Source organism: Squalius cephalus (assembly GCF_949319135.1).
Source record: "Squalius cephalus genome assembly, chromosome: 20".
Lineage (NCBI taxonomy): Eukaryota > Metazoa > Chordata > Actinopteri > Cypriniformes > Leuciscidae > Squalius > Squalius cephalus.
Genome location: NC_137141.1, coordinates 3,265,246 through 3,287,822, shown reverse-complemented (window position 1 = coordinate 3,287,822; position 22,577 = coordinate 3,265,246). Strand labels below are relative to the sequence as shown.

Genomic DNA, 22,577 nt, shown 5'->3' with positions numbered 1-22,577 from the left:
CCTCACATATACATGAAATACATTTTTCTGCCATGATGTGTGACAGGCCTGTTTTCCTCACGTCTTGATAGTCAGTGTTTAATTTTGTTTCTTTGCTAATGTATGTTTTGCTTGTGTGAAGCACACACATCTGAGCATCCAGCGCTGAGATCTGTGAATGTTGATCCTCATGCTAAACACTGGGGCTGATTTTATTGTATATTCACTCTTGACTCACTTATCAGTGAATTATTTTGTCATTGTTCTGAGAAACAGAACGCTTTCTTAAAGGTGATGTATGTAGAATTCAGAAACCCGTGTTATTAGCGACACTGGCGGCCTTTAAGTGAATTAAATAAAGATTAATACTTACAAAAGTTATTCAGTGAAGAGCAGTGAGTGATTTCTTTGTCTTTTATGATTTGATTAGGCATAAAAAAAAAAAAAAAAAGTTTGGTTCCGGTAGGGCTGGGCGATATGGCCAAAAAAAAAAATCACGATAATTTTTTTTTTATATCAGTCGATATCGATAATTATCACGATAAAAGTCAAATCTTTATTTCGTTCAAGTTTAAAGGCAGATTTTTGCTCCTAAGTGAAACTTGTAGAAACCAGAGCGTTAACTGTGGTTTTAAACTACTCTTTATTACCAGAACATATCATGACAAACACTTGCAGAACAGGTGAACATTTCACAAATCTGAGGTAGAACATTCAAACATTTGTCATTTTTTCATAACAAAATAAATATCTTTATTGGACAATTAATTTATTAGTTTCTGCATGTGCTAATTTTTATTTGGTAAAATGTAATATTCTGTTTGAGTTTTATTAAACTTAACCATTGGTCATCCAGTATCATGCATATAGATCATGATAACCTCACTATCATGGCAAAATGTAATTTTATGGTTTCTATGGTATTTGTATGAAAAACAGTAGCCTAAATACATTATTAAATACTGTAATTATATTCCATCAGTCCTTTATTACATCGTCTACATTAATAATATAATGCAATTCAATATGTATATCCCACATTTCATGGTGCAGTTAATATTACTAGGCTAACGTTACAGTAAATCCATGGTAAATTATGGGGATTAGTAGACTGAAAAGCCTTCTGACTGTATTGCTGCGCACAGTGTTTCTCCTGTTTGTCAGCGCTGTTTCATCTGCCTTTAAACTGGTTTAAATCACTGAGACATTGTGTTCTTCGCTGAACTCAAGCTCTTCTCGCTGGATCTCGTGAGCGAGAGCGATCAGAGTAAACGCATCTGCTCTAGTGAGCTCGCTCGCGCTGGCGTTTGGACTTTGAGCCGAGCGGATAAATGGTCCGTGTGGCGCGCGGTTCAAGTGAGTTTCGTTCCGCTTTTGGCGCATAAACATTATCGAACATTTATCGAGAAAAATTATATCGCGATGATTATCGTTATCGTTTTATCGCCCAGTCCTAGGTTCCGGTTGGTTGTCAGTTGAGGTCATAGGTCGGTAGGTAATTTTTTTTTTTTTTTTTTTGTTTGTTTTCAGTGGCAGCAAGGGATAGGTAGGAAATTATTTTTTTATTTTTTATTTTACTTTATAGTAGCGATGGATACTCTATTTTTGAGAGTTTATGTTAGCCCATTTCCATTACGTGGACGACATAAAGTACATGCATCTGATGAGTTTTATCGAGTTGATGTCAATAGCGCGCGCTCTCTGTAGCATATTCATATTTTGCCGCCATGTGAAAAAATCCAGCAAAATGCGCCAGCGCGTTTGTCGACCCCAGAGGATTAACTTTAGCCTAACCATAAATTGTGATTATATATATGATCACTCACATCAAGACGCCGCTGCGGTGGTGGAGTCCATGCAGGAGGAGCAGTGTTCGGCACTGCGTCGCTTTTCAGCGCGAGCTGTGTGTGTGGAGAAGCCCATTAGCAGGTTGCACACTTGAGCTCCACTGGCGCCTAATTTCCAAGTCTGCTGGAAAGCTATGCCGTCCAGCAGTGCTGCTGCAACCAGCAACACTACACCTACGTACCCTCCTGACCACTGTACTAAACACAGATAAATCTACGCTAACTTGAAGCTATCCTAACTGATGCAATACTCTGCGTGGTAGCTCGTACCAAGGGAGGGCGTGGTGAGCTGGAACCTGCTAACGTCACGTAGCACCGCTTACGTCACGCAGCACCGTGTACAAAAACGTAAATTATAGTTCGCCTCAAAGTTTTTTATTTGTGTATTATTTATTTAATTTGTATTATTTCTTCCCCAAGCTCATAAAATAAATTTAAATAAATCATAAATTTTTATGCCTTAACATTAAAAACACAGATAGCGGCAGGAATATTAGGGGCCGTTCATACAGAACACGTTTTTCCATTCCACTGTGCTTCTTTCCCCTTGTTTTTCAATGTAAACACACGCTAGACAGACGTCTTTAACCGGTGCGCTTGCATCTTGTGTCTTTTGCAGCATCTTGCGCATTACACGGAATTTAACTTTTAAAAATGCATAAATAGACCTTGTGTTTTTGTTTTTATTGTTCTGCTGACCTGCTGTTTTTAACAGCAAAAACTCTCTCTGTGTGATCCAGCCCTTAGCCTGCTGTCACTTTAAGACTAATGCACAGATCCAATATACTGATATACTGTATGTGTCTTTCTCTACTGTTTGCGTTCAATTAAAGGGTTAGTTCACCCAAAAATGAAAATTCTGTCAGTAATTACCCTCATGTTGTTCCAACCCCGTAAGACCTTCGTTCATCTTCGGAACACAAATTAAGATATTTTTGATGATATCTGAGAGCTGGATCACTCCTCCATAGGCTTCTATGGGATCGATATCTGCCATCCCAGAAAAGTTAGTAAAGACATCGTTAAAATAGTCCAAGTGACTACAGTGGCTCAACCTTAAGTTTATCAAGCGACGAGAATACTTTTTGTGCGCAAAACAAAACAAAAATAACGACTTTATTGAACTCTTCATTTTCTTCTGCGTGGGCCTCTGAGTGAGTTGACGTAGTGTAACAGCGCAGCGCAACATCAGAACGGAGGCTCACTATTGGCCGACGCTGGTCATGTGTGTGATGCTGGCCAATAGTGAGCCTACTTGATAAACTTAAGGTTGAGCCACTGTAGTCACTTGGACTATTTTAACATTGTCTTTACTAACTTTCTGGGCTGGCAAGTTTCAATAACAGAGAAGCCTATGAAGGAGTGAGACAGCTCTCAGATTTCATCAAAAATATCTTAATTTGTGTTCTGAAGATGAATGAAAGTCTTACGGGGTTGGAACAACATGAGGGCGAGTATTACTGACAGAATTTTCATTTTTGGGTGAACTAACCCTTTAAGCCATAACCAACTATGTTTACTAGGATACTCGACAAGCCAGGCCTTTTGAGATGCATTTGTGTGAATTTGCCCGTTCAAGTGGAAGGAGACGTGAAAGAGAATTCAATTCATTTTATTATTTGCTCAGAGAGCAGCATTATGTGTGCGTTTCGGTTGAGTGTGCACACAAAACTTCTCTTTCACATCTTCTTGCGCTTAAATGCTTAAATTGGCTTGAAAACGTGCAAATGATAAACTTTCGTGACCATGCAGCACCGGCCCGATCAGGACAGTGACAGTTCCTCTAACTGTCTGAAACGTAGGGTTGGGTACCGAAACCTGGCACCGATATGGAACCGGTACCTAAGTAGCCGGTATGTAACCGGACCGAATCAAAACACAGATTTCGGTGCCTCATTTCGGTGCCACTTAAATGCCTCAGCTGTTGGTTGAAATATCTGCCCTCTGGTTCTCCGAAACGGATGTAAGAAACATGATCACCGCATGTGATTGCTAGTTAACCCTTTGACGCTTACGATCGTTCACACCGGTGTGCTTAATGTTCAGATCACGTGATCATCAACTTGGATGTTGGCTGGCGCTGAGCCAGAGAGACAGACGTGCTCAGCAGTCACAGTTCGTTATTTGTTCCACTTCATGTTTTCTGTGAAAATGTAAAGTCGATGTCCGTACAATAACAGACCAGTGTACTTCTAATAAATTATTAATTCAAGAATGTTGTGCAAGTTTACTGCAAGAATAGAGCTGTGAACTTCACATACTTTTGAAAATCCAGCATTCAGTTGATCCTGATGAGCTCATTGCCACAGTTGTTCTTCTTCCACGATGGGTTTCGCATCACGGCATTTAAGGTGATGCTTTCTAAAATACCGCTCACCTTGTGCAGGATATGCAATAAGTCAGGAGAGGTGTCGTATTTGGCCAGAGAGCGCAAAAAATGTGAAAAGAATTGCTGAAATTTAAAGCTGGTTTGTAGCATACTAAGAATACAGACTACTTTGCTGTTATTAGTACTGTAGTGTTAAAGGTATAGCAGAGGATTTTCCCGAATTTTAGAAAAGAACCGCCCTCTCTACTTTTTGAAAAAATGCACATGCGCAACACTCTACCTGCTCCCGAGAGGGAATGCCTATTAAACGTGTGCACGAGAGAGCATGCACGAGCTAATCATAGCTTACATTAACTTTTACTAGCAGTGATTTTAAATGGATTTCTCCAAATAGCATGCCAAACTTTACCTGTCAAGAAACTTCGCAACTGAGGCATCAGTGGGAAGCCCAACTTGTGTTTTGAGCGCACGCCATCGTGTGAATCGTGTGCACGAGCACGTACGACGGCCTTACGTAAACATATCACCAGAATGATTGACACTTAGGAGGACCAATAGTCTTGATGATCCACCCGGAAAAAGAAAATCCTCCGCTATACCTTTAAATTATTGTATTTGGGTTAGGTGGCTTAGGTTTTATTGTGAATTTGTTATGTAAATTTGTTCTGTTTTGTATTTAAAGTACTTATATTTATATATTTACTCTAAAATTTTAATATATGCAATTTTACGAATTTTTTATTTTATCTTTTTTTTTTTTTTAAGTATCGGTACAGGCACCGTTTAGGCACCGGTACCGGGTTTTTTTAAAGGTATCGATTTGACATCGGTATCGAAAAAAAAACAAAAACAAATACCCAACCCTACTGAGACGTATGAAGGTAAAATGATGCCATAAAGAATCGCATGTGCAGGGTAAGATTTGTGGAAGTGTACATAAGATTGTGCGTACATTAAATTTGCATGCGCAAGAGAAGCTTTGTAAAGGTGAAAATCACATTTCAAATGTAAGAAAAAAATTATTTGCAGCATTTAACCCGATATGCACTGATCCGTCTTCTCTCACTCATTGACTCATTGAGGGATTTACTCTTATCTGATTGGTTCAATAAAGACACCAGACGCCAAGACATTTATCTTTATTTGGTTCAGTATCATTCTCGCTGCTGGAATGGTACTTTTAATGCACACATATATATATAAAAAAGGCAGCTTTTAATAATTTCCACTAATTCGCGTGAACTGTGATCGTTTTGACAACGTTGTCGTCTATATGCGAAAAATGCAAAGGAAAAACTTTTCCGTTCTTAGTGCATTGTTGTCGTGTAAACCTACCCTCACATTGATTTCCAGGTGCAGTTTTACATTTATAAGGGGGCAAATTTGTATAACCTTAGATGTTTACATCATCTTTAATACCAAATTCCTTCATTTATATTCAGTTAGTATACTAAGACATTATATTTGAAGTATTGAAACATGATTTTAAAAAGTGTTTTTTTTTTTTTTTAAATGAAATGATAGTTAAAATATGAAGCTAAAACTGTCAGTAGGTGGCGGCAAGTCTCTGTCAACCGAGTCATTCAAACAGCGGATTCATCCAGGAGTCATTCCGGCTGCGTCTGAAACTCTCTTGAGGAGGGACTTCTTTTAAACATACTTTGCGACCGCTAAAAAAGTATGTTGTAATGTAATCTGCACGTACTACATTCGCCATGTTTTAACTGTAATGTGACCTACCAGTGTTAGTTTTTTTTTTTTTTTTTAAAGCAGAGGCTCTGTTTTTTCTTCTGATATAATGACTGTTTACATATTTTTACAACAAAATATTTTGGGGACCATGAAATAAAATAAAAAAATGCTGCCGTTGGCTGGCAACTTAAAAACAAAAGGCTGGCGGGGAAAGAGTTCATTTTTTATTATCTACAACAGAACTCGTCAAAATAATGTTGTACAATATATGCAACTTAAAAAGGTTTAATTATAGCAATCATTTAGAATTTTTAACTTGCATTCATGCATTTATTTAAGTTCAGTTAATAGATCCCCTGAAATTCTTTTGGGGGTCTATTTTTATTGCAAGTGTGTTTTTTGTTAGTTTTTTATTGAATTGAACAGCTGATATCTTCAGTACAGGAGACTTTTATGTGCTTTTATTCAGGTGAACTGATGGCACTTGATGAACACTCATTATTCACTCCCCTGGTTCTCTCTGCTGACCCATTTTCCACGGATTGCATGAAAGACATGTATAGCGTCTCTTTTGAGGTGGAATGCAGAGCGACCCCCCCCCCCCATCCTGACATCAGGATTTACAAATGACCCCGCTGAAGGAACCCAGGAACGGAAGTTTATTTGCTCTGCTGTGTTTTTTATGCTGAAAGTAACTGAATTCCTGCAGGGCTCTGGCTTATTTGCAGACCCAATTTGGTAATGAGAAATGCGTCTTTTTTCAAATGCGTTTGTGGGTTGCCCACCCTTGTTGTGCCCCGAGGAATTCTGTCATGTTAAAGCTGGACCGTTATTCACAGAACCGCTGTCGAAGCCCAAACGACTATTTTCAGAATGAAAGAATAAAGTGAGATGTTTTTTTCCCCTGTGAAGCTATTTTGGGTCATGCCCGGTCAGAGCGGTTCCCACACTTACACCCCTCAAACCCCTTCAGCGTGTACTACACTCGTTTATTTCATTGCTATTTCATAACATATTATAACCCAGCTCTTTATTTAAAGTTGACTAAGGTTTGGATTAATTAAGATTTTTTAATGTTTTTGAAAGAAGTCTCACCAAGGCTGCATTTATTTGATCAAAAATACAGTCAAAACTGTGATATTGTTAAATAGCGTTCTAATATGATGATTTGATGCACAAGAAACATTTGTGATTATTATCAGAATGTTACAGATTATTACATTACCATCCAAAAGTTTAGGGTAAGATTTAATAAAACAAAGAAAAAACAAAATAATACTTTTCTTTCAGAAAGACACATTAAATTCACCAAATGTGTCAGTAAAGACATAAAAATAAAAATAAATAAATATATATTGTGCTTAATATATACTATTAATTAATTGTATTAATTATTTGTTTTATATGTTTGCTTGTTATTTGTTTACTTATTTGTTTTGCATATTTACTATTAGTAATTATTTACTAATTATTTGTTTTGTATATTTACTTAATTTGCTCTAAATGAGTTGTAGCAGATAGTTATGGGAAACACATGTTCCTCCTTCACTACTGTTTAAAAGCATCCCAGGATGCAGCTGATGAATGTCCTGATCTAGACAAAGAACAAACTCAAATATAAGAGTTTTCATTTGTGTCACGTTTTCATCACTACATCATTCCCAGACTTCCAGTTGTGTTATTTCACAGTTTTCATCACTGCACTATTAGTCTAACATATGGAAAATAGTCATAATAAAGAATCAGAAGATGTGATTAGTGTTGTACGCCTGTCTTTTGTTTACCTTATAGCTGTCGTGTCAAAAAAAAAAAAAAAAAAAAAAAACATTTAAGGAGGACCTATTATGCCCTTTTTCACAAGTCTTGATGATGTTTCTGGGCTCTACTAGAACAGGTTTTCCTGTCTCTGTGAAGCCCCTCCTTCTGAAAAGCACACTGTGCTCTGATTGGTCGGCTGGAGCAGTGCGTTGTGATTGGTCGAGCGCTTCAAGAGTGTGTTTGGGAAATGTCCCGCCTCTTACATAACCTCCAGTTTAACACACTACTAACTAACTCAACAAGGCTCCGCCCCTTTATTCTGCGCATTAATTATTCAAATGAGGAATATTGTGACATGTTCGTTCCCGGAAGAAACTCAAGACTTCAATGGAGGCGTTTCAGGAGTTCAGAAACACTGACACTGATATAGAGAATAACTGGAGCTTCTTCATCCTCAAGCAGCAACATTACACACTAAAGACAGATGAACATATAAGAATAACATATAAGAATAACAGGTGCTCTTTAATATTAGTATTAACAGATTATGATGTTGGCTACATATGCATACATTACATTTTTAGTACAAGTACCTTTCTAATATCCGAGTTAATGTGAAGACACACATCTGTTTGAGTGCTCATCCATGAGACGTGATGTTGTGCTGTGATGTACTGAGAGTGTGTGTGTTTAATCCCAGGGTCCTCCACCGAAACCGGCCCGTCGGCAGGGAGGATGGGCGGAGGAGAGCGCAGGAACCGGATCTGCCAAGTGAGTACTAACCTCTAGATTTATGAGATGTTCTTCATGTTTTGCCTTTCTAAAAGCCCACACTGTCATTTCCTACATCTACATCTACTCAAAACCTCACACACACAACACCCCTCACACACCGCATGTAAGAAACACATTCAATAAGAAACAGTTCCACACACGCTTTATTAAACCGCAGTGTAACAGTCCAGCATTTTTTTAAACAGATAATCGGTAAGTCCATAAATTATTGTATAAATAAGATGGAATAAGAATAATTCATTCTCTTTCTAGTCTCTGAACGATGTCTGAAACTTTGTATTTCTAACACTTCTTGTGTTTATTTTTTTATTGTTAAAGGGGTGGTTGATTCTGATTTCACTTTTCTAGCTTTAGTTAGTGTGTAATGTTGCTGTTTGAGCATAAACAACATCTGCAAAGTTACAACGCTTAAAGTTCAAAGCAAAGGGAGATATTTTCTTTTAAAGAAATCTCTTTTTAAGGACTACAACAAACGGCTGGTAGAGACTACACCACATTCCTCCCGGGTTAGTGACATCACAAACCCTAGAATTTACATAAACCCCGCCCCCGGGAACATGATTTATAGATTATCATGACAGAATATGCTAATCAATGACTAGAAGATAACTACACACACGCTACATAAATTCACCAACTAACCATTCAGAAATGTCCTGTTGCTTCTACATGTTGTCTCTTCTTCTTGAGTCTCTCCATCATTGTCTGACTCCGGTTTGAACATAAAAGGCTAAAAGTTTTTGAAATTTTCAGTGCATGTGTGTGTGACGTAAAAGGACACAAGCTCTTGATGCTCCGCCCCCTGTGCCGGGAGCAGCAGCTCATTTGCATTTAAAGGGACAGACACAAAAACGGTGTGTTTTTGCTCACCCTCAAAAAGTGACAATTTTAACATGCTATATAAAAATATCTGTGGGGTATTTTGAGCTAAAACTTCACACACACACTCTGGGGACATCAGAGATTTATTTTACATCTTGTGAAAAGGGCATTATAAGTCCCCTTTTAGACAGGGGTCGTACAAGGTGCTTAAAGTGCTTGAAGTACTTAAATTTACTTTAAAGGTGCTTGAAAAGTGCATGAATTATTGAAAGACAATATATGTGAAATTGTTTAATTTTGTTGATAAAACAATCTTTTCACACAAAATTACCTCTGCAGTCCCTCTGATAAAGATATAGAGCTATTTCGCATAGCTATGAGCGTGATATTGCTCATATAAATATCCAAGTACATGATACAACTTTCATTCTTCAGGTCCATCAAATCAGTTTGAATAAGGAAAGCGATTATCTTTGTCATAGTGTCCTTTAAATGATTAAAGTTACCGCAGTCATTGCATGTGCTGCACTTTATTTGTACCATTTTGTTTTATTGGTTTATTTTTATATATCTATTTACCTTTTTTTTTTTATTAAAAGGTAAAAAAGATATTGTTTGATTAGTGAGATCTCTGATTGTAGTCCTTGAAAACCAAAAAATTAGATCTTAAAGTCCTTTAAAGTCCTGGAATTTCATTTGACAGTGTCTGTACGAACCCTGTTAAGATAAATTCCTCATTTGTCAGTTGCTTTGGATTAGAGTGTCTGCTAAATTAATAAATGTAAATATCAAACAGGAAAGTGGACATGCATCATGTGTGAGATGTGTTTGCAATCCAGCAATTACTGCAGTAGTTGAGCATTTCTTGGTATTTCTTTGATCATGATCACGATAGCATGACTTTTGGATGTAAAACACTTAATAAATACACCTAATCCTACATCAGTCCTATAGGATTTGTTGTTCACTCCATTAGAGGAACAGCAAGCAATGGCCGTCAGTCGCCACATGATGGCATCATCTCCTGTTAAATGAACATTATGATCACTCCTAATGGCAGCATTCATTTCAGTAATTCGCCTGGAAACACTAATGTAAGAAAACAGAAACACCCATGTTTCCATATAAAGTCTCTGATACAAATGCTCATCAAATTCATCATTCTGAATCCGTTCGATCCAACTGCAGATTCTGAATGTACAATGAAAACTATGTGGTACATTTCACTAATAATTACATAGAAATGGCACGTAACACATTGAATTCAACATGTAATTTTGAAGTAGAAAGACTGAAATAGTATTTTCTTGTAAAACAAGCTATAATAATCTTTGTTTTATTTACAACTTCAAAAATAATTTAGTTTAAAGTGTGTAAGTCTGCAGTACATTTACATGTGCATCATATGTGTGCATTTAGTTCCAGTGTTAGCATAATCGTGAGGTGCATGAATCTCGTGTTTGCCTCTGATATATGCCAGTAAAGCTCGTGTTGCTCATTTTATTAACAGATATGAAGATGCGGTTCAAAATGAATGATTCAATCCAATATTAAGTGCTCTCAAGAGCTAAATTGATAATGTCTAAAACTAGGGATGGGGCCGATCCGATCCAGTATCGGTATCGGGACCGATACCAGCGTAATTCACGTATCGGATTTTCCCGATCCAACCTGCGGAGATATCCGATCCTCGAGTCATATCTGCACTCGTTTTAACGTCTGCTGAAATGACTCCAAAAGTGATTCCCGCCGGCTAGTCTGCTAGCTGGCTGCAAACTGTGGAATGGATTTCCTGAACGGAGGCGCGGCTCAATGAGACACAGAGTTATGAGACACGCCCCCGCTCAGGAAATCTATTCCGCAGTTTGCGACTAGCCAACAACGTCTGCTGTGCCTGTGTATATATACTTCACACTGACTGGAAACACCGCAGTAGTGGTGGAAATTTTGATTCTTTCCAGAGACTCGTTCATTTTCAGTTCGTTCACCAAAATGATTCGTTCAGACTCGTTCACTGATTCGTTCAGTGACAATTTCTTCATAAATACTGCAGCAGGTGGCGAAAAAGAGTGTATTTTATGATATGTTTTAACGAACGTATTTACTTGTTAAAAAAAACTGATTTGGCTTTGTTAAAATTTGTGCCTTATTTACTAAATTAATAAAATAAGTCTAAATAAGAGGTTCAGATGACCAAAACAAGGTTTTCTTGCATAATTAACATTTTAATTGTTTGGTCAGACATACACATTCATAAATCTGGGATTATATTAAACGTTGAGTTATGTTATGTATGTTAAATATGATAAACAATTATACGCACACCCAGGGTGCGATTTGTGAAAAAAACAGAGGGGGGGATGTTTCGAAAAAAAAATTATTTATAAAAATAAATCATGAGAACATGAACTTCATTCACTGCATTTGCTGCTCTGGGGTGCGTTTCCCGTACAACTATATAGTTCGCTGCTTAACTACCATAGTACGATCATAGACTGTAGATGCATCGTTGGAGAAATCAACTAGCTAGTCACGACTGTTTCCCGAAACCGTCTGTCGCAAAGTATCGTTCAACCACGTTGGTTTATGACGTCTCGCACGTGGTGGACTAATAACTTATTTTAATTCATCTGTTTGAGATCGAATTAACGCTAGATTTTGTCATATAAGTTACAGACATGGCATCTAAAGACCATTTCTAATTTTTCTCAGTTATTTTGCTTTATTACCAGACTCAATATTTGGCTCGTTCTTACATAGTAGAGCACGTTCGCACATGCGCAGTCTTCAAAAACGGTGCTTTAAATCTCTTGAGAAACTAAAAGACGTAAATTACATTTATGTATTCTAAATAAATAACACGGGTCCTACTGAATGTCAGCTTGCTTATTTTGCTAAAGATAAGGATTTATTCAGTCTACATCTCATGTAAACTAGAAACTATGCTTCTAACGACAGCTCGAGAGCTGTCGTTCCAACCACACAAGTTTGCGATGCTGTTTGCGAACGTTCGTTGGAACGATGGTTTCGGGAAAGACCAAATCGTTGAACTATGCTGATAACGACGGAACTTGAGACCATAGTTGGCTAACGATGCTTTCGGGAAAGCACCCCTGGACCCTTTTCATTGTTCCCAGCTAGCTAGCTAGTTTTCGCGCTGAAAAAATACATAAATATTTGTACTTGGTGGCATTCTGAAAAGCCGTACATGGATCAAAGCTAATGGACAGGATCAGATAAATCAGAGCTTAGATTCTCTGGCCGAGCCCTTGATCGAGCACTTGTGTTACAAAATGCAACACGTCACGTGTCATGCTCAGCGAGCGTCTCCTCCACTCGCACGCATCACACAATATTTATTTTGTTTAAAAATGATTCTATATTCTAAAACCTTGTTGAATTAAATTAGAGTTGTAGCCTACTTGGCCATCCAAAGTTCATTCTTGTTCATTTTCTGTGTTCATCATTGTTCACGTTTTTTTTTTTTTTTTTACGTTTCTTCATTCGGACCCATTTGCGATCCATTTCATTCTGAATAAACAATCAAGGCAGTTTACATGATTTGTCCTGGTTGCATTATTCATTAAGATCATAATTAATAAATGCACGCTCAATTACCCATGAACTTGATAAATGTATATGTTTTACTATGCACAATTGCCTTTCAACTTCTGCCTTTCAGATTCTGTAGGCCTAGGCTACTATATGTGTTGTAGCCATTAAATAAGCTAATTTAGTTTCATATTTGTTAAAATATTATAATGTTTTTTTTTTCCATCTATGTTGATTTATGAAAAGTGAACAGCAAGAGTAAGATAAGATGTGCAGTATATCAGGAGACTTGTCAGACTAGTCAGACATGATTTTGACCACTTCATTAAGTTTTGTTTTGCAGAAAGCCTTTCTTTAAAGTGAATTTCGTTTTGTATAAATTGTATCTTAATTTTAATACATGTTTCAGCAACGAATTGCATGTATTTAATAAATAAGAAGCAAATATAGCAGACAATAGGCTATAATCATGGAGGCGCGCCGCGGTCACTTGCACTGCACGTTAACTGGAGTGCATCTCATCATAAATTAACAGAGAATATTAAGAAATAGGCTCTATCTAAAGAAAGCTTGAAATGTCTTTAAACGAAACAATTCTAAAGGAAAAGAAATATGCAACACTCTGATGTAATCCATGCATTTCTCCATATATGCGCATTCACGGAGATGGCGATCGTCAACTTCATCTTTGCTTCATCTCTCATTCCCTGGCGCCACGTACCCCTGGTTATAACGGCCCACGTATTTAAAAAATGGTCGTGTTTAAATCGGGCTCGGGCTCATGATTACAGTTAATGTGTCGGGCCGGACCGACAAAGTCAATTCGCCTCATTCGGGCTTCGCGATACCGCGCCGCGCGAAACGCCTTCGCGCCGCAGGACCTCTAGACTCGCGTAAACGCGTCTTTACATTGATTGAAATCACTCGCGCCAGACACTCAGAAGTGAGTGAGTAATAAAAAAAAAACCTTTGCTTTAGCCTCAATTGAGTAAAACACCGTGTGTAACTTCGGCCATTCTCAGTGGTGTGACTGGGACACTTACTCTGCTCGTCATCATAGAAACAGATAATCAGATTGTGATGTTTATTCCCGCTTAAGTAATATGTTGAATATGCGGCGTAAAAAAAGACCTGCAACCGTCTCGCAAGTGTTGATAGGCCATTACTCGTGAGGTGTAACCAGCGCCGTGGGCGGGACATTGAGATTGAGCAAGTCTGCAGAGTGGTGATTACAGAGAGGCTGCGGAGCCAGCCAAAGTAGCGCATTTTTAAATAAAATGGACTTTAATCAAACCACGGATCCGTGATAAGTTTTGTGATCCGCCTCGCCACTAGTGTAGTAGCACTGATCACTTTGAGGGGGGGATAAATTTATCCCCACCGGGGATAAAAATAAGTAAGCAGAGGCAGGGATACATTGACCAGAAAGGGGGAAATCCCACGCATCCCCCCCGGCAAATCGCACCCTGCGCACACCTATAACTGCGCTTTGAATGAGATTGAATCACATGCTAAATGACCGATCTACCCAGTACTCTCATTCACGAACGAAAGTACCAGTTTGATCAATTCGTTCACGAACGAGATCTCTCTCTCGTTCAGACTCGAAACAGAGCGATCTCGGTCAGTGACGGGCGTATTCGTTCATTAGATCCAACCAATTACATGCCCCTTCACAGCCCTAACTGAAATGTTATTTGCTAACGTTACGCAAATGAGACCTAACCAATACTGTCATATTTTTGGTTTGTTTTAGTTTTTAGAGAAGTGCATATGACATGAATAAAACGTAATTAATTCATTTTTGATCATACAAAATGAACACAAGTAGTAAAGTAAATTTTTCAAAGTGCAAAATACCACAAAACTAAGTCTAAAACACACAAACAAAAGAAAAGAAAAGCAGGTAAAGAGAAGTGTAAATTTAAATCAAGTAAACCGTCAAGTACAAAATGACAATGTTAATTTGTCTTTGTTATATTTAACCATGCTTGCGTTATTAAACTGTTTTCATTACAATGGTAAAGTGTTAATTTCCTTCTTTGATGCAAATATGCTGACTACACAAACCCAGCTCTATCGGTTCGCCACCATTATCGTTCAAACAACTGGTTCTTTTCGTTCACGAACGACATGTACCAGTTCGTTCACGAGAAGATCTCTCTCTCGTTCAGACTCAAAACAAAAGCAACTCGGTCAGTCAGTGAAGGGCGTATTCGTTCACTACATCCAACAAATCACATGCTCCGTCACATCTCATACTCGAACGCTATTGGCTTGAGGTTTAGTCATTCTTGACAGGTTGAAAACACAGAGCTATCCAGTTCACTGAGCTGCGCATGCGCTGCAATAGCGCCGCGCGGCGGTGGAGGGAGGAATTTCAGTGAACGAGAAATATGAGTCAATGGATTACGTGAACGAGAACGATTCGTTCACCTAAAAGATTCGTTCAAAAAGAACGATTCGTTCACGAACGTAACATCACTACACCGCAGAGCAAGACAGCAAAATGAAATGTTTGCAAAGCTGTAATTCAGAGTCTTTTGAAGCTCCCTCGCGTCGTACAAACACAACGAACGCAATCAAACATTTAAAAAAGCATCACGTTGCTGTGCGTTCACACCAAATGCGAATAGCGCGTCAAATTCGAGTCTACCGCGTCTATTTTGAATCCATTCGCGCGTCCAGAGAAAAATTGACGTGCGTAAAAAGCAAAAGTTTGAAGCGAAATTGACGCGCGTCTGAAGCAAAATCCGCTTGTTTGTTTGCACGATGCTGATGTTGATCGAGCATTAACTGCATCGGAGCGAGGATCACCCTTCAGATAGTGTGTGTACGTGTAAAATGTTTAACGTTACACTTGCACTTTTCTTATATTTCAAGACGCAAGTAACGTTATTTGACATTTTGGGAATGTAATAAATATTGACATGACAATCAATCTGAAACCCCAGTTGCATATTTGTTTTCAGAATGGGATTTTTCCTTTTAACAGGATTTCCTGTTTTTCTGACTTCCTTTTCTGACCTTATACTTACCTCAAGTTGCCTTTTGGGACATATGCATGCATGCATACATAGCCTACGTAACTTACATAACATATCATTACTGTTGAGAGTAGTTTATTTCAGCATCATATAAAATAAACAATAATAATAATATTAAAGCAAACACAGCTCTGGTATCGGAATAGTATCGGTATCGGCCGATATCCAAATTCAGGTATCGGGATCGGATCGGAAGTGAAAAAATGTGGATCGGTGCATCCCTATCTAAAACCTATTTTTTTGAAGATGAGACCTTGATATCATAATAAATTACACGTTATGAATTTTTACAGTATTTAATTGAGAGAGAACACTTCATATGACGGTGTTAAGATACTGTTTGCAAACACAGTTGTTTTTTTCCCCCTCTTTATATCATATATAAGAGCATTAGTGATTTTCATGGTAAAATATAGTAAAATCAAAAAAAAATTTAATCTTAATAACAATATTTGACCCCGCTTAATCCCAGGTACGTCTGCGGTGCAGTTCTGTGTTTTGAATGCCACACTATCATGATACTCACTGAATTCTGCACAATCAAGTCTCTTTACTGTACATGTAGTTTTAAAAAAAAGAGAGTGAATCTTTTCCACAATAATACACTTCAAATGTTATCCTCATTCAAATTGGGGTCATTTTTTTTATGAAATAAATTAATACTTTTATTCATCAAGGACGCATTAAATTGATCAAAAGTGACAAAAACATTTTTTTTAATGTTACAAAAATTATATTTCAAATACATGCTGCTCTTTTGAACTTTCTATTCATCAAAGAATCCTGAGAAATACAATTTATGATGGTTTCCACACAAATATGAAGCAGCACTGTATTCAATATCCTCATATTAGAATGATTTCTGAAGGATCATGTGACACTGAAGACACATGAAAATTCAGCTTTGATCACAATTACATTAAACTTTATATTCACATAGAAAATTGTTATTTTAATATTTTGCAGTGTTTACTGTATTTTGATCAGAGACTTATTTTAAATACATTTTTAAAAATCGTACACACCACAAACTTTTGAATGTTTTGTAAATAGCAAGTTATTTTGCATATAATATGTATATACTGGAGGAATTAAAGTTCACTCTCAAATATGAAGGATCTTTATTGGCATCGACGGTTCCATAAAGAATCTTTAACTTCCATGGGATCTTTCCATTGGACAAAAGGTTCTTTATGATGAAAAAAGGTTCTTTAGATTTTTTAAAAGTTCTTTACACTTAGAAAAACTGTTTCTTTTCAGACCTTTTAATCTAAAGGTTCTTTGGGAATCCTAATATTTTCACTGTGAAAACCCCATCTCTATTGGCTCAGTTACCGGAGAATAGAGCAAACTCTGCCCGTCTCTCAGGAAAGGTCGAAGCGTCACCAAACTTCTCCTGATTCTCCCGGCCGGGAGGTGTTAAAGGCCTTCTCCACGCATTGATTCTGCTTCTGAAACCTCTGTAGAAGACAAGGACTCTTTCTTCATCTCAATGTCACCCCTCGTGCTCAATCACCGGCGCTCTGTTCCCACTAATCCCACAGCAGAAATCCCGGGATTTGCAGATCTATCACTCCTAATTGACACTAAATGATCTGTCAGTTTATTGATGAATCTTTGAGGCCAAATTGTCACAATACATTTGATCCCGAACAACTTTTCTTGGCAGTTTTCGCATGTTGACGGCGCTGTAATGAGAGGACGGGGCTGAACTCACGATCAGCATCTCAAGACCCTCGAACACACTGAAAACTCATATTTCTGTGGCCTTTGTTTCACTCTTCATTTATTACACCTGAATGTGAAAGTCTGTTTTGTCTACTCTAGTGAAGTGTTTATTATTCCAGCATAATTTCAGATGTAGTATATTAAACTGCACATGAACACAATCTCAGGACCCATTAGATGGCGCTAAACACCAGCAGAACACCAGCAGGATCCAGTACATCACCTTCAAACGTGTGAAGCCTGACATATGAAGTTATAGTCAGGAAAAACTATTTTTTATTTATTTAACAGTTTATTGAATGTTTAGACAAAAAAAAAGAAGGAAAAAAAACAAATATATATGTATATATATATATAATGCATGTGTATTTAAGTGTCATATTTGATAAATCAGGCTTTTATGGCTCATAGTCTGATGATAAAGTGAAAATATGAAGGAAAAACAGCTCAGTTTTATTCACAGGCCCAAACTGAGTAAAAATATTAATTTTTAGTGCAGATGCTGATATTAATATGAACAAAAAGATTATGATGCTTTTAATGTAAATCAATGAGATCTTTATAACAGAATAGCAGATACTTGCATAAAATGCATATAAATATCAATATCTGCCAATAATGTCTTAGTAATATGATATTTAAATGCTTAGTTTTATGATCAAATCTATAATGCAATGCAATACAATGATGATTGAGAGATGAACAAATAAACCTTCCTCAAAAGCCTGATGATCATATTTGATACTCATGATTATGATAATAAATGATGTATGATAATCAAGTAAAGCGAAGCTGCTTCAGTCCAGCTGAAATATTACTAACAATATCAAAGTTATTCTTGCGTTTCCTTGATAAATCAGAGCAGATTTGACACAGAAAGACTCGTGAAGCTCGAGCTGAAGGAGGGTTAAAATAAATAAATAGTCTATGCTATTTTCCTCAACTATTTTCCGAAACAGTGTGAAAATTATTATTCACCACATTAATGCATAAAAATGATTCTTTTCAAATGAATGTTGATGAATTAAAGCTGCCATTGCTGTGGGTTTTAGATGAGAGGATTCAGTCTGAGAAGACGTTTCTCTAGACACAGATACACACACTTGCAGTGATTGAGTGTGATTGTGCTGGTTGATTGTTGTAAGTTTGATTTGTGATGTCCTCCACAGGTCTGGAAGACGTCAGGCGGCTGAAGAGCTGGAGGAGTGAGTTCACTGTCTTCACTGTCTTCACTTTTACTGTCTTCAGGATTCAGATTAGCATGCAGTGATTAGGACCCACAGTCTTAAGAAAAGGACATGTTTGTTTATGCTCCTGATTTAAGGAGGAAATTACCGTCATACTGAAAGTGTCCTTGGTTAATGCGAGAACAATCACTCTGATTAACAGGCATGATGGTGGAGTTCACATGTATAACCTGTGGTTATGGACTATCAGTAGCGTTGAGTCCACGAGGACTGGACGACAAGACACATTCACAATGATTTAGCTGACTATAGAAAACTAAGCAACATTGTGTGAGTGTGTGAGAGAGAGTGTGTGAGACTACGTCTACGTTAATCCGGATACATTTGAAAACGGCGTTTTCGTTTAAAAGCGCTCTCCGTCCACACTGGCGTTTTCAGGCGTTTCAGTGCGGATGAGAAACTTTTGGAAAACGCCTGAAAACGCTAAATTCACCTTTACTGCGCATGAGTAAACCCTCACAAAAGCTCACTGAGATGATACAGATGGAAAAATAAATGATAAAGTTATTGTGTAATTCTTCTGGCAGGATAATTTTATTTTGCAAAATATCTCCTCATTCACTGAAGCGTCCAGCAAACTCACTCAGCATTATATGTTTGGTGTAAAACGCTAAAACTGCTCTCGTGTTCAGCAAATGTGAGTGAATCCTGTCATCTTTGCAGGACTGTGATATGAAGAGTGTGCAAAGTAACATATTTTAGCAACTGTGTGAAAGTGAACAGCTCACAACAGGCACAATACCGGTATAAACATCAATATCTATTGGTACAATATGTGTCACATGACTAAAACTACATCGTTTTCAAATACCTCTGTTTTCTCAGTCCACACTACAACACGAAACCGCGTTTTCAAATGTATCTTCTTTGGAGAGCGTTTTCAAAAAGCTTCGTTTTCATTAATAAAAATGACGTCTGTGTGTGTGTGTGTGTGTGTGTGTGTGTGTTCAGTTGATGGATAGAGTGTTGTCCCTGTTCTCTTGTGTTTAACACGATGTCTCTCCCCGTGTGTGTAGCCGGCGTCTGAGGCCTCAAACCCCCGAGGGCTCCGACACTGAAAGCGGTGAGTATAGATGATTCCCTGGAGCTCGGGTTCACTTCAAACACATTTACTCCACCATGAACACGCCTTAGGAAATTCAAACAGAACTGAAGCTAATGTCTGCTAATTTACTGTACGACACTCCATAAGAGGGCTGATAGCGGAGCGTGTTCTGTGAGCTTCCAGCTGCTGGGACTGATAAATTACTACACAGTCTGAAACCTTATTTCATGACGTACACCAGCGGCAAACACACTTACATTAGGCTTAAAGGACCGGATAGAAACATGCCATCTTCAGGCCATGTGCTGCACTCACAAATGAGAAAGAGACCTTCAATGATTATAAAATGAATAAAATAAAGAGATTATGCAGAAATAACACACTGGACACAGCTGCCAGAATATGCATTAAACTACATACTGATCGAGTGTCAAAAATGGACTAAAAGCTCATTTGAAAACAGAAAATTAATTTGTTAGATTTAGAAATTTGTTAGAAGATTTAAGAATTAGTGTCAAATATAAACAAATTAATATAATATAAATCTGCTAACATATGGTCAATATGCTGGATTTATTTCAGCTAGTTGCATTTGGTTTCAGTACTAAAATAACTAAAGCTAAATAAACTGCTGAAACTTAAAAACTATATTTAAAAAAGATCTCTATTAATCACATCGAAAATAAAAGTTTGTTTACATAATGTGTGTGTGTACTGTGTATAATTATTTTGTATATATAAATACACACACATGCACGTATATGTTTACATATATATATATATATATTATATATATATATATATATATATATATATATATATATATATATATATATATATATATATATATAAGAAATGTTTGCATCTATATACTGTATATATATATTTATACATAATTTATATGATATATAAATATAAATATTTTATATATAAATAAAAAACATTTCTTAAATATATATATGGATGTGTGTATTTATATATACAAAATAATTATACATAGTACACACACATATTATATAAACACAAGCTTTTATTTTGGATGCAATTAATCGTTGCACAGCCCTAAAAAAAAAAGACAAAACAACACAACAAAATGACTAAAACTTTAACTAAAATTCAAATGAAAGAGAAAAAAAAATAAAATGTAAAAAATAAAATTGCATGCATGGTATATCAATGATACTAAACACATATCAAACTCATAACTAGTTGCTAATGCCAACTTTGCTGCCATCAGTCAGAAACACCATACTGATGTCTGAACAATGTCGGCCGCCCTCCTGAGCTCGTTCACTGAATCTGATCCACCTCTCCTCGTGTGAAAGTTGCTTGAACTCATAAATATAAATAAGAGAATAATGTGGTCTTGTAGAGACGTGACGCTCGACTCTTTGATGGAATCAGCATCAAAACCCGGTTTCTGCTACACGTTCCCTCTCCGCCTCGAGTGTCACAGGTCGTATCGCGACCTCATTAACCAAAACGTTGTTTTCTCTGGCCGCTTAATCATGGTGTTTGCATAGCGAGAGCTTTTCCTCTCGCCGCCTCACGCCGAGGATTGTGTCGACGGTGCATTATCGGGCCGGACGCAGGGAGGGTGTGAGAGTTCAGGTCCAGGGGCCTGTTTGCGGAGGCTTTCTGATGTCATTGCTCTGAGAGCATTAGATGTGACTGCGGGTCCACGGGGGCCCGAATCTGCTGAACCACACGCTTTAGAGATGAGGGGACGCTGTCACCTCGCGCTCATGAATATGAAGCAGCGCTCGTGCGCGCCTGCATTTATTTGTGTATCAGGAACACAGATGAATCTTGTCAGTGACTAAACGAGGCTGGCATTTCTAATTAGCTTTAATTAAAAATGAGAGAAAAGGAAGAAGTTATCAATGTAGGATAACGGGGCTTGTTATGAGGGTCAGGGAGATGAATTGAACGTGGCTTTTGTGACGGGATTCAGAAAGCCTGAGAGGGAATTAAAAATGACCACGTTTATCTCCTTGAGATAGAGTGTGTGTGGAGGGAGTGTTTCTAGGCATCTTGGGTTCGGTTGTTTAAGGTCATAACGCAGCTTTGGTGGAGAACGCAATCCCAGAATGCATGAGCGCAGTGAAAAAATAAATACCAGATGGCAGTAAGCAATTGAAATCTTTATAACTATATTTTGGATTCATTCAGTACCACTAACTATTCATTCAAAATGGTTGAGTGTAGTCAGGTGGTGTTTCAGTAGTTGTTAGCATGTTGCTGTGGGATTAAGGTGTTCTAGATGGCTTTTTTCGGTTCCTCCTCCAATGAGCATCTGTGGGATTTTTCCACCTGTTTATTCGTCCAGCTGATCACTTAGTAAAGTAGCGCCACACTCTTCCTCATCAACACACTGATCTGAGGAATCCTTCATGTCTGGAGCACAAACGCTGCACTCACACACTCAACATTAAGACTGGCTCAATGATTTGGTGAACAGTGCTAATTCACATCCGTTAGTTATATAGAAGTTCAGCACTGCTTGAATGTGAAGGGAATAACTTTTAACCCTTTCAAGCCTACTGTGAGGTTTATTTGTTCATCTCTCAATCATCGTTGCATTGCATTATGTTTTAAAACTTAAAACTAAGCATTTAAATATCATCTTACTTAGACATATTCTTGGCAGAAATAGAGAGACGACTGATATTTATATGCATTTTATTTAAGTATCTGCTGTAGTATCTCTTATATAAAAACATCTCACTGATTTAC

General features: G+C 37.5%; 1 protein-coding gene across 1 annotated transcript in view; it reads left to right on the top strand.

Moving 5' to 3' along the window:
- The window catches only part of ift43 (intraflagellar transport 43 homolog (Chlamydomonas)), a 35,120-nt gene that overhangs the window by 2,391 nt on the left and 10,152 nt on the right, over positions 1–22,577 (top strand). The window contains exons 3-5 of the mRNA XM_079853221.1: positions 8,306–8,376; positions 18,719–18,754; positions 19,813–19,859. Of these exons, the coding sequence (XP_079709347.1) occupies positions 8,306–8,376; positions 18,719–18,754; positions 19,813–19,859 (154 nt within the window). The remainder of the gene's footprint in view (positions 1–8,305; positions 8,377–18,718; positions 18,755–19,812; positions 19,860–22,577) is intronic.